The 12,014-nt window shown below is 33.8% G+C and overlaps 1 protein-coding gene across 3 annotated transcripts in view; it reads right to left on the reverse strand.

Annotated features, from left to right (window-relative positions):
• LOC117121916 (apoptosis-inducing factor 3-like) overlaps positions 1 to 7,901 on the reverse strand; it is a 14,677-nt gene extending 6,776 nt beyond the window's left edge. Inside the window, exons 1-10 of one of the 3 annotated variants that reach the window (XM_033267314.1) lie at positions 7,765 to 7,901; positions 5,342 to 5,505; positions 5,089 to 5,109; positions 4,760 to 4,877; positions 3,421 to 3,530; positions 1,730 to 1,884; positions 1,383 to 1,464; positions 1,131 to 1,243; positions 580 to 758; positions 145 to 275 (exon numbers count right to left, since the gene is read on the reverse strand). In XM_033267314.1, the coding sequence (XP_033123205.1) occupies positions 145 to 275; positions 580 to 758; positions 1,131 to 1,243; positions 1,383 to 1,464; positions 1,730 to 1,884; positions 3,421 to 3,530; positions 4,760 to 4,877; positions 5,089 to 5,109; positions 5,342 to 5,378 (946 nt within the window). In that variant the 5' untranslated portion in view covers positions 5,379 to 5,505; positions 7,765 to 7,901. Of the gene's footprint in view, positions 1 to 144; positions 276 to 579; positions 759 to 1,130; positions 1,244 to 1,382; positions 1,465 to 1,729; positions 1,885 to 3,420; positions 3,531 to 4,759; positions 4,878 to 5,088; positions 5,110 to 5,341; positions 5,518 to 7,665 lie in introns of all 3 variants that reach the window. The other 2 variants (XM_033267312.1, XM_033267313.1) reach the window with 2 other exon arrangements.
• Positions 7,902 to 12,014: the final 4,113 nt, after the last annotated feature.

The following is a 12,014-nucleotide window of genomic DNA, read 5'->3' on the forward strand; positions in this document are numbered from 1 at the left end:
TGTGTGTGTGTGACATGTACATCAGCAAATATAGTTATCAGGGTACCTCTAAGGATAATATTTATCTGAAGAAAAAAAAATCTGCCCGAGACTAACTAACTAAAGTCATTGATTGACCTGAATCAATTATCTCAAAATGTTTACCTATAAATGAAGCTCCAATAATAACCACATTCTTATCTCTAGCATTATTCACAATATGGTTGCCATCCTCTGGAGTACGCAGTAAGCATACGTTCTCAAGATCGGCTCCCGGTATGGAAAGCACTCGGGGTCTAAATACCAAAGCATAATTCAAATGGTAAAAATTGTAGAAATACATGGCATATAAATTAAATAATAATGATTTAAAATAAATTAATTGTTAAGATTAAGTATGACAATTTACTTCTTGTTGGCAATCTAAGCACATACAAATTACATACAAATAACAAGTTGATGAACACAAAATGTTTAGTAACTTCAATAACAATACAATAATAATAAGTAAACAATACAAACACATATAATATATAAATATAATATGTATTTTTTTTTAAATATAAAATATAAATATGCCTGATAACGTATGATACTTACTTGCCACCTGTTGCTACAACCAGTGTATCATAAACTAATGATTCTCCATTTTGGAATTTCACAGAATTCAGCATTGTGTCAACAGACACTGCTTCCATACTGGTCTTCACGTCGATGTCATAAACGCTAAAGAAATCTGCCTTCCGCAGAGCAAGGGCGTCGGCAGTGGTATCAAGTGCCTGCAAGATTCAACAACAAATCATTGGGTGTTAGGGAGAACAAGTGGCAACTTAAACAAATGGATAAATAATATTAACAGTGCTTGAATAGGAAGATGATGTTATCAAGCATAGACCTTCAACGAAAAGTTCCTTGGAAATCATAGTAAATAATATTAAAATAAGGTTTCCTGTGTAGCACCGTAAACAAAATACAAATAAATGGATAAATAATAACAGTGCTTGAAAAGTGGCAACTTGTTATAAAATGAATATAAAACAAATTATAATTTTGTAATATAGCGAAAAAGATCAGCTAACAGACACTAAATATTTGTTTATATTCTTAAACATGTATTAAAAATCTCCAACTTTTGTACATAGGTCACTGACCTTGCTTAATTTAGGCCTATCATATGGTACATGGCCCTCTTTCGTGGCCATCACTAGCTGACCTTTGAACCCTTCCTGTCTCAGTATCTCTGCGCAGGTAATAGCAGCAGCACCTAATGAAGCCATAATTAAGAACCATTAGCATGTCGTATCATTTGTTGATAAATTTTTCAAAATGAATAAAGTATTAATAGAAAAAAATTATGTTTTGTACTTTTGCGAAAATAATCAAAACAAAAGATGACACCTTACCTCCTCCAATGATTAGTATCTTGTTGTCCTCATCTGGTGATTGACAGCTCATACTTTTTATTCTTTTATACGAGTCAAATTCCTAAAATTTATATAATTATTATAGTTGATGTAATGGAATTTTCAGAAAAACATTCAATTTTATATTTATTTTTATTACACACACTGCTGTTTAGAAATCTCCCAAAATAAGATATCTAAATTCTTCTTTAATTGTATAATATAAATCTATCAATCACATTATTTTTATTTTCTCCTCCGCCACAAAATGTTTTGCTGAATAAGAAACAAAATTTTAGTACATGGTTATGCATTGTATTACTGTGCTTGGGCATTCAGACATATACCTTCCCCTTGGAGCACACAATGACATCATCCCCTTCAACTCTGACCTCAAACATAGGCACACTATCAAGACCAGGAGATTCTTCAATATCACCTGTCTTGCTGTTAAAGCAGGCACCATGCCAGGGACACCGCACACGGCCATTACAAAGGACACCTGTTGACAACAAACACAAACGTCATTTACATAAAATGAATATTCATGCTGGCGTTATTGATTCTGAGGAGTGATGAAGTCTAAATCTAATATCGTATTATAAAAATAGCTTAGTGTACACAAAGCGGTATAAAAATAATTCTTATACCTCCTTGGTGTAAATGCAAATTTAAGTGATAAAATATTCTCTGTTTAATTTGGAAACCCATTAAATTCAAATAAGTTTCACATGTAATACAGGGAAGGGATGTGAGACTTTGCTTGAGCACGTCTCTCTATGCCCCTTACCAAAATATTTTACTTATGAAGCCCTTCATTACCCTCCAAGAACATCATCTTCGCTTTAGTAAATTGTTTTAATCAAGTATTAAAGGAGATGTTTTGTCATGAAATTGTGTATAAATCTTTGTCCATATTATCAAAGTTTATTTGACAAAAAACTGTTGTATGCCCATACAGTATATAGTCATGATGTGCCTATATAAGGTAATGATGTGATGTCATCATGACCATTTCTAGGCATGTCACCAGCGATGGCTCCAGAAATTTGCTGACAAGGGGTCCGACATGTCCGGCGGAGGGGTTCGAAAAAAGGGGTTGACTAGAGCCTCGGTCTGAGTCTCGAGAAAAAAAATCCTAGGTGTTTAGTCAGACTATTTCTGTTAAGTAGAGGAGTTCTAACAGATATAACACATTAGCGTAGGCTGGAGGAGGGTGGTGTAGTTCTAAGTGAGCTGAAATACTAAAAATGACCATTACGTTTTCATTGGAATAAGGATGTAGTTTTACATTCTTCATTTTCGCATCCCCACCCCACAGTTCCACATTATCAATTTTCGCAACCCCCACCCCCAAAGGATGAAACCAGCCTACGTCGTCTGGCAATATGGAAAACATATTGTGCAGCTTCAATACAACCTAGGATATTATAGAATCAACATCAAAAGTATTATAAATATTTTTTTTAAATACATTTTGAAATTGGTATAATCATATGCAATAATTAATCACAAGAAAGAGATAATAAGCCAATAAACAGTCTGTGTTTATCTCAACTAGTCTCTGAAGTGCTAATTTTGGTTTACTAAATAATACATTCACTAATTTTGGTTTACTTAATGCATTCATGATAGGAATTGTGCAAAAACAATAACCGCAAAGGTGTCTACAATATTATAATAATCATAATCAATATCATATTTATTTTGCTCTCTCTTTAAAGTTTTTATTCAATGAGCATATAATATGCAAATTATAATAGATTATTATAAGTCTGCCTTCAATTATACACATACGATATACCAGCATTACCATTACAAGATAATCTATATACTAATAAAAAAAAATATCCAATCAAAACAAGGTTTGTGCACAGGTCTAATACAAAGAACTCTCCAGTTTATGCAACAATTCTCTCATAATGAAGGGTTGACTTATACACTGCAAATAAACGAGGTCTCTCTACGATTAACACAAACAGAATTCAACAATCTGCATTTTTATCAAATACGTTAATGTACAATAAGGTCATTTTACCTTTGATTAGCGGAGCACCATAATGAGAGCATTTATGTCCAATGGCGCTGAATTCTCCATGTTCACGGATAAGCAAAGCTTTCCCTGATCCAACTGCCACTTCCCGCATCCTGTAAAAACATTTAAAAGCACTTTAGTAAAACATTTTTACTGAATATAACCAAAATTATAACATATAATAAACATAATGTCCCCTTTATAAAATATATATCCGAATAGACTGATTCAGCAACCAAGAACAAGCAGAGATCATGTTACATTTTGTTGGCAAAACGTACATTGTCACCAATGTAAAAGTACTGTATAGGAAAGGTGATTTATGGTTAAAAAAACAACAGCTCTGAAACTGAGTTAAGGAAAGGCAATCCTATTGTTAAAAGTGTGGTTAATAATACTGTATTTGAAAAACTACACCTTTCCATCATAGCATAGTGACGGTGCATTCATGAAAAGAAAATATTTGAAATATAGACAGTAACAAGGCAATGCACAATACATGAAACTAGGATTCTTAAAAATCAATAAATCTTCATGAACAGTATCATGTATAAAAATGTATTGATTAGGCCTTATCTACCATTTAAAATATTTCTCTAGTTTTTTTCTATTTTAAAGTACAGTATAAGATCCAATTTCGCTCTTACAAATAATTTTGGCGCAGTGGTCAAGGTTCTGCTTCTCAACTTTGAGGTCAGAGGCTTAATCATTGCTGTGCATTTTGCTTACGTCCTAGGCAGGACACTTTACCTGTGGTTGGCTCCCTCCACCAAGGAATACAAATGGGTACTTGGTAGGTTCAAACCCCGGGGAGCTCACTTGCATACCAACCAAATGGACTACCATTTACAAAATCGCACTGTGCTCTAGAAGACAACAGGAAAAGGGCTACTCAATAGTGCCGGAGAGGGCGCAATATTGACTGGTTCCCGATGGCAAAAAGTGTTCTGTCTGGTCACAATCCTGTGGCTGTACCAAAGGTAGGCTTAGCAAGGGGCTTACCGGCTTAGCACCCGGTCTAGCTTGAAATTCCCGCTGACATCGTGCGGAAAATCTTGGTACCCATATTTCCCACACTTGTGCTATCTAGTCCTCGAAAAATATACCCATAAATGCGGCACTTCCCCATATAGAAATATTTAAGAGTGAGTCCCCCGGGGTTCAAACACAAAATGCGCTGATTACTGCAATATTATAAAATTATCCCCATGGAGATGAGTTTGTGTTCTATGTGCTTGATCCTTTATTATTATTATCTTTATACTAATTTTAGCATTGCTTGTCACATGACACTAATTTCTATATCAGTCTATATTATTATGAAATCACAGGTGGTACTTACTCCCCATCTTTCATATCATCTACTTTGCATACTGCAACTTCCACAGGTGTGTCGGACACCTGTTTGCTAACACCACCTTTACCTGTCGGACTCCCTTTGGACTTCCTACTTGTAGGTGCTTTTAACCAAAAGAAAAAGAGAAAACAAAACAAAAACAAACAAAAAAATTACTTAATATCTACAAGAATTTCATTCAAAATATAATTTTCAATTCACCTTCAACTCAATTTTTATTACATAAGCCATCATTTCAATAACATAGTATGCACTATGTACTTTAAACTTTAATTTGAAAATTTAGAGATAATAAATAATATAGATATACATACCATCACTGCTATCTACTGGCGCTATTTATAAAAAATGAATAATAAAACAAATAATTAAGCAATATCCAAATACATTAAATCCAGTTATTTAATATTTTGTTTTGGTAAAGAAACTATAATATATTACTTTTTTATTACATTACTTTCAGTTTATATCCTTAAATGTCAAGCTTTGTATTAAGAATTTTTAGAAATAATAATAGTAAAAATAAATATAAAATAATGAATATAAACAAAAATTATTATTACTTACTGCCATTACTGCCATTTTTCGAGGATGAGCTTCCCATAGCTAAAAATATTATCCCAAGACTTCAATGTTCAAAAGACAAATGCTCTGCTGTAGAACTGCTAACTGTCCAGAAGGAACAATCATTCCCACATTAAAAACGCTCACTTAACCGTATGATGTAGAAGCTGAATTCGATTCTGAAAGACACACATTAAATTATAAATAACAACATAGTTTGAATCGTTTTAAGCACAAGAGCATCAAATGCAATGTGTTTGCATGATTAGGCCAATTGAAAATGTCTGTAAACACCATTTATTACCATAGTAACAAGGCTGTAATCTTCCCTCAACATACTACGAAAAAATACATCTGGTAATTTCAAATATTATGCATTGAGCATTTAGGCAACTAGTGCATATGCAAATAAACACACAAAATTAACAGTGGCAGACAAATAAAGTTGTATATATATTTTAGAAATTTTACTATCAAATCTTAAGGACAAGGAGAAAAAAAATTAGTGTCACAGGAATTGAACCCAAGATCCTAGGACTGAAAGGCAAGCAATTTAACCTCTAAGCTAAATTCCACTATAATTCATATATAACATAAAAGCATGATGAAATATACTGTTAGCATTACTATCCCTCCTGTCTTTTAGTCTATATTTTATTATAGAAATTGTTGTGAATATATAGTGGTCTGGTGCTGTAGGAGGGGGCAGGGATGAAGCCATGCATTGTCAGACCTTAAAAGAAGCAAACAAACAACCACTTCATATAAAGATGACATTGCTATTTTCCCTTGGCACACCCATTTTATCAAACCTTTCAAGTGCTGAATGATAAAGTGTTTTGTAAATATATACTGGTATAAATTTCAAATAAATAAAAAAAAAGCAAAGGAAATTACAATGGTATTTTTTTACGATACCATGATGTGTACTTGCTCTAATTATTTACCAAATGAACAGAAAGAAATCAATGTAAATCCTACGGGATTCACTTGAACAGATCTCAAAATGATTCAGCAGCTTTCTATGCACAGACAAATTGCTTTCAACTGTAAGCACATAAGAATCGCATTTCAGAATAGAATATATAGAACTGAATGACTTCAGTTTTGTTAATTAGAGTACAGTATATCATGGGAAATGTCAGTGGGTGGTGTCCATTATAATAATTAAAATTACAATCACAATTCATGTTGTGAGTGAAGTAAGTTTCTTTTTTCTATGCAAACTAATAAAGGATCCAGTAGTATTACAGTGGCGGATCCAGGGGGTTTCAAGGGGTTCGGACGAACCCCCTCTGTGAAGAAATGTAACAGTCCCGGCTTACAAAAGGCATGCCTAGGCATATGTTGGCAGATCAGACAAAGGCTTTGCCAAACAAGTCTTCAATTAAATAAATTATACACACTGTTTTTGTTGGAATAATAATTTATGTAGGAAAGTGCGTTCTTCAGGCCTATCGGTTCATTAATCCATGGAAGAAAAACTAAATATCTAACTACTCAATATTATTGGAATATAATAATATATTGCCTATGTCTCTGATTTTTTTGTCTCTGTATAGGCCTAAGAATGAGATAAATTACATGACCTTTTCCAAGAGGGGGAAAACTTTTGAAGAACTAAAGGTCATTAAAAGACTCCTCAGAAGTCGGGAAAGCTCATTTCCAGCCATCTAGGAATCAAAATTTTCCCGGGGAAGGGCAGCCCACCCCACTTTCATTTTGGGGTTTTTTGAAAATATTTTGAACCCCCATCTTTAAAATCCTGGATCCGCCCTGTATTATTTATGTCTAAATCAAATCACCAAATGGGAAACAGTCTCATCCTCTCCCTGTCAAGGTGAGAAATGGGTGCATGTTCTATTTCTAAACTAAAATAATTCAACAAAATTAAATATAAAAAAATATGTCGTACACTAAAGCAATATACTACTGGCAGTCATTGATTGACTGGCAGGTCAATAGGTCACTCACTAATATTCATCATAAAATAAATACATTAATTATTTATTACTTCGTAAGTAATTAAACAAAGATTCCTGAGGGTTTGGTCAAATATGAATGAGCAATTCACTCACATGATACTCATACAAAATACATTAAACGAGGTACACCCCGACCCAGGGGCAGGGGTGGCACCAGAGGATGGGCCATGAGCCACGGCAAAATCTGTTGAAAATCAAACATAGTGGGGTTGTGGGTGTGGGCTCTGGCCCATCTGTCTGCTACTTGCCAATGCTTGTATCTAGAGATCTTCAAGTACTATGGTAGCCAAGAAAGATTTGTCCACAGGAATGCAGGCCACTTACACACCGGGTGACACTCACCGCTTTCCAAAGAGTATCTTTGCTGCTTTCATAAACTGGAGCTCTGCCTTGCACTACTACTAGTCTATCCAGTCATGGGCAAACTGTTAATCCACTTACCTTCTCATACTACTATGCCTATATTATACCATTTGTATTATGATAACTCAATCAATAAAACATAACTTGTTGATGCCATAGGTGAGAATCTATCTTCCTAAGTGGTTGAAGTTCCGGTTGTTGTACTAACTTCTAAAGCTGTGCAGCCATGCGTGTCCTGTGAGTGTTATTGTCAACAAAACCATGAGGGGGTGTTTTTTCTCACGTGTACTTATTGTAACCATAGAAACGCCTCTAATTAATCACCTTAAATCTCCTTATTCTACAAGATATCCCTCACCTAATCAATGGTAGCGCCACTAGCGGGGGTCGGGGGTAGCCCCTTCTGACAAGCCTGGATCACGAAAAAAAAAATTTGCCTATCCAAATCAAGTTACTTTGACTGCCAGTCGCCCTAATCCATATATAGGCCTATAATACAATATAATAATGTAATAGGCCTATGTGGTCTGAATTTCGACCCTTTCCTGTGAACCGTACCAGGGATTATTTTTTTTTATTCTGGGAACCCAACTGAGGCTCTATTCGGCCTCTTGGTTCAGACCCTTCAGTAGGACATGCCAGACCCCTTGTCCGCGAATTTCTGGAGCCAGCTGCACTTAATCATTGAGCCGGGCCCCCACTTCCTGGGGCGAATGCAGGATTTGGCGGTGGTATGGGGTACATAAAGAGCGCAGATCTGTTTTGAAAGGTGGGGAAATTTCGTGGAAATAGTAGGTCTACCTGTAGATACCTGATGACACTTTTAGGCCTATATAGTATAATTCATCATAATCACATCACCATTATTAAAATGAAGCGCCAACAAATTCTCATGATCTTTATCAGCGAGTTTCGACAACCACAGAGACTTATGTGTGTGTAGGCCTACATAGAAAATAAAACTTAAAAAAAACATTGTCTTCGATATTTACTTTACCTACTTTAAAAACCGTGAGTTGGGGCTGAAGTGGTAAAATTTGAGGAAATAGTACCTTTAGATTGCCGGATATGACTCTTATATAGTAAAATTCATCATCTTCGATCTAATTAATCGCTGTGATGTACCATATAAAAACTTACTTTGATGTGCCGAAAACCAATCTTATCTTTGCACGCTTTTTCATACTTCTCAAATTATAATTAAAGGCATGCGCATTCGAGTCGTGTAATTCAGATGTTTGTGGCAGAGTACCAGTTTGTTGCTATAAAATATGATGTAGGCCTACTCTGGCTTTACAGCGCCTTTTCGTTAAAACGTGGGTCATTTATGCAGCTTATTTCAACAATTTTCAGGCATCTTCTTAACTCATGAAATTGCATTGCGGACGAAAAGTGATGGGAACCAACTTTCCGTCGTCCACTTCCCCCATGATCTGCGCCCATTGGGTGCATGAGAGTCTACACCACCTGAGCCCCAACATGGTTGGGGCTGAGGTGCGAAATTTTTGAAAATATGGAACTCTGGGTGCCCTGAAATTGCACTCTCATACCTTAAATCTTACCAATAATACATGTCACAATATTTTTCTTAATATGAATGCGATCGCACCGTCTGCACCCCATTGCATCCGCCCCGGATTTCACCTCTCATTGACAAAATCAAGGGTAATATCGATAGAAATGTATCCTTTGTTTCTGTTATATTCAATAATTATACAAGAAACGTTTAAAGGCTGATATAAAGAGTCACAATTGCGTAAACCATGGAATCTGTGACAGTGTAAAGAACTGCTTATACAATAACGATAGGCCTATTCATACAATCATTAACTTTTAATAAGAGCATTTTAAATTCCCGTACCTTTTGTTGTTGTATAATGGATGCGAGTTTCTTCTGATTTATTTTGTAGTGTGAAATTTTATTGTATTTTCTAGGCCTCTTTTTACCTTCCCCAGCCTGGGGGTATTTGTTGAATAAATTGAATTGAATTGAATATTTCTTATGTTTGTAATTTGTATATAGTAAATTGTAACATTTGTTAAGGCAACTTCATTAGCTTCCTGTAACACAGAGATTCACTTCAAGATTTTGTCATTCATTTTCAAATCTCTTCATAATTCCTCAAGTTCAGGGTCTATTTCATCCGTTAACAATCATGTAATTGTTCGTTTTCTTGGGCCTCTGTCTTTCTTTGGAATGCTCTGCCTATTACAATCTGACAGGCAGCCTTCGTTGTTGATTTTAAAGCAGCTTTAAACATCTTTTTCACCTGTACTTTTCTTAAATGTTTTCTTCCGGAATTTTCAATTTGATTGTTTTAAGCACATTGAAGCTTTAGCATAATGCACTATATATTATAAGCTAAAATTATTAATATTTATTATTATTATTATTATTATTATTATTATTATTATTATTATTATTATTATTATTATTATTATTATTATTATTATTATTATTATTATTATTATTATTACAGTATTACTAATTCAGTTTTCAACTATGATACATTTTGGAAATAAACCTTTCACGAATGAATGAATGAATAACAGATTAGAAAATTATACAATCCCATTAGCCTCTGGAAACTTTCATCGCCTATATATGTCACCACTAATTGCTTGCATGAAAGTTTGATTGGATTTGATCAATATTAATTTGGGTGTGCAGGCACCAGGCCAAAGAGTTGAACTAAAACGATCCTCCTCCGATTACATAGCTCGAAATGTATAGTAACTATTTTTGTTGTATGGAAATGTTATTTCAAAATAAAGTATCGAATGAATGAATGATTGGTTGAAACTACAGTTTTCTCTACAATTTGGGACCTAAAAATTGGGGTGGCTTAGTATTAATATAATAGATTGAATACAGTATTTTTTTTTTTTTTTTTGGTTCTTCTCGAATTAGAGGGGTTTCGAATTAGAGGGTACACTGTATGACAGCAATGTGATATGATGTCAATTTACAGACACTCAGATACTTGTTTTAAAATCTGACCCAAATACAATATACACAATATTAATGTTGACAAAAATATAATTCTGATAGAGTTCAATATTTATTTTTACAGATCATAATGTACATCCACACATGTATTACAATCAAATTGAAAATATTTTATAAAACCACACAGTTGGAATATTACAGTTGAATTAAGAAACATTTAAAAAGGTATTACTGCCTGTAATAAGCTCTGTTTCTGATTTTTATTATTAACTCCACCAAAGAAGGTTAGGCCTATGTATTCAGCACTGTCTGTCTGTTAGCAAGATTATGCGAAGACTAATAATTGATCATCATAAAATTTAGTGGAATGGTACATAATATTCGAAATTAAATTAAATTTTGGGAAGTAAAGGTCAAAGTACAAAATCATGAAAATTCAATTTTTTATCCCGAGCATAATGGAATGGCCCATCATACATGGCCTGGGCGAGACTTTTTTTTATACTTTGTTTAGCAAACCCGCTGAACGCAGATATTGATGATTTCAAATAAAATTGAAATTTTATTTTTGGCCAATTAGCACACCCGCTGCCATGAAAAATGGAAATTTCAGAAAAAAAAGTTTTAAAAAATGTTTATTACGTCCTCTGCTGCCTTGAAATCTCTAAAGATAAGATATGTATATTTCTTCCTAATTATATAAATGTGAAGCATTTAAACATCCCATTTTACATTCACCAATAAAATTTTATTTTTATTTTTCCCTCCATCTGGATGTTTTTGGCAAAAACTATTTGCTAAATAAGAAAACAAAACTTTATTTTTATTTTTATTCCACCCTCCTCCGAAGACCTTTAAAAAAATAAGTATGCGAAACAAGGAATAAACAAAGTCTCGCCCTGATATTGTTCAGTATTCAGGCACAGGACCGAAAATAATGGAATTGTCCATCATACCAGGCACAAGACAGAGGTATGCACTTTATGAAGTGACTCCTTTTGTTTTTTTTATCAAGGTGGATTGCTTTGGGAAAAAAAAAAACTCTATCCTCTGCAGATTTCACAAACAAATTACAGTATACAAAAGAAAATAAAAATCTGAACCAAAAATGTTAAATAAATATTTAAAAAAAAATAATTAAAATATTAAAACAGGTGTTAAAATATTTCTTAAAATATATATTTAATTAACTCCTTTAGTTATTAGCTTTTTCAATTGAAAATGTTCTTTGCTACCAGACATGTCACAGGATTTGAACCCACGACCATGGGATTGGAAGGCAAGAGACTTAACCATTATGCTACACCTCCACTACAATCCTTTTACACTATTTCATATTGTAATTGAATTGTTTATAAGTTTTCCATATCTTATTGCA

Source organism: Anneissia japonica, unplaced genomic scaffold, assembly GCF_011630105.1.
Source record: "Anneissia japonica isolate Jap-2015-1 unplaced genomic scaffold, ASM1163010v1 scaffold352_len1594369_cov220, whole genome shotgun sequence".
Taxonomy (NCBI): domain Eukaryota; kingdom Metazoa; phylum Echinodermata; class Crinoidea; order Comatulida; family Comatulidae; genus Anneissia; species Anneissia japonica.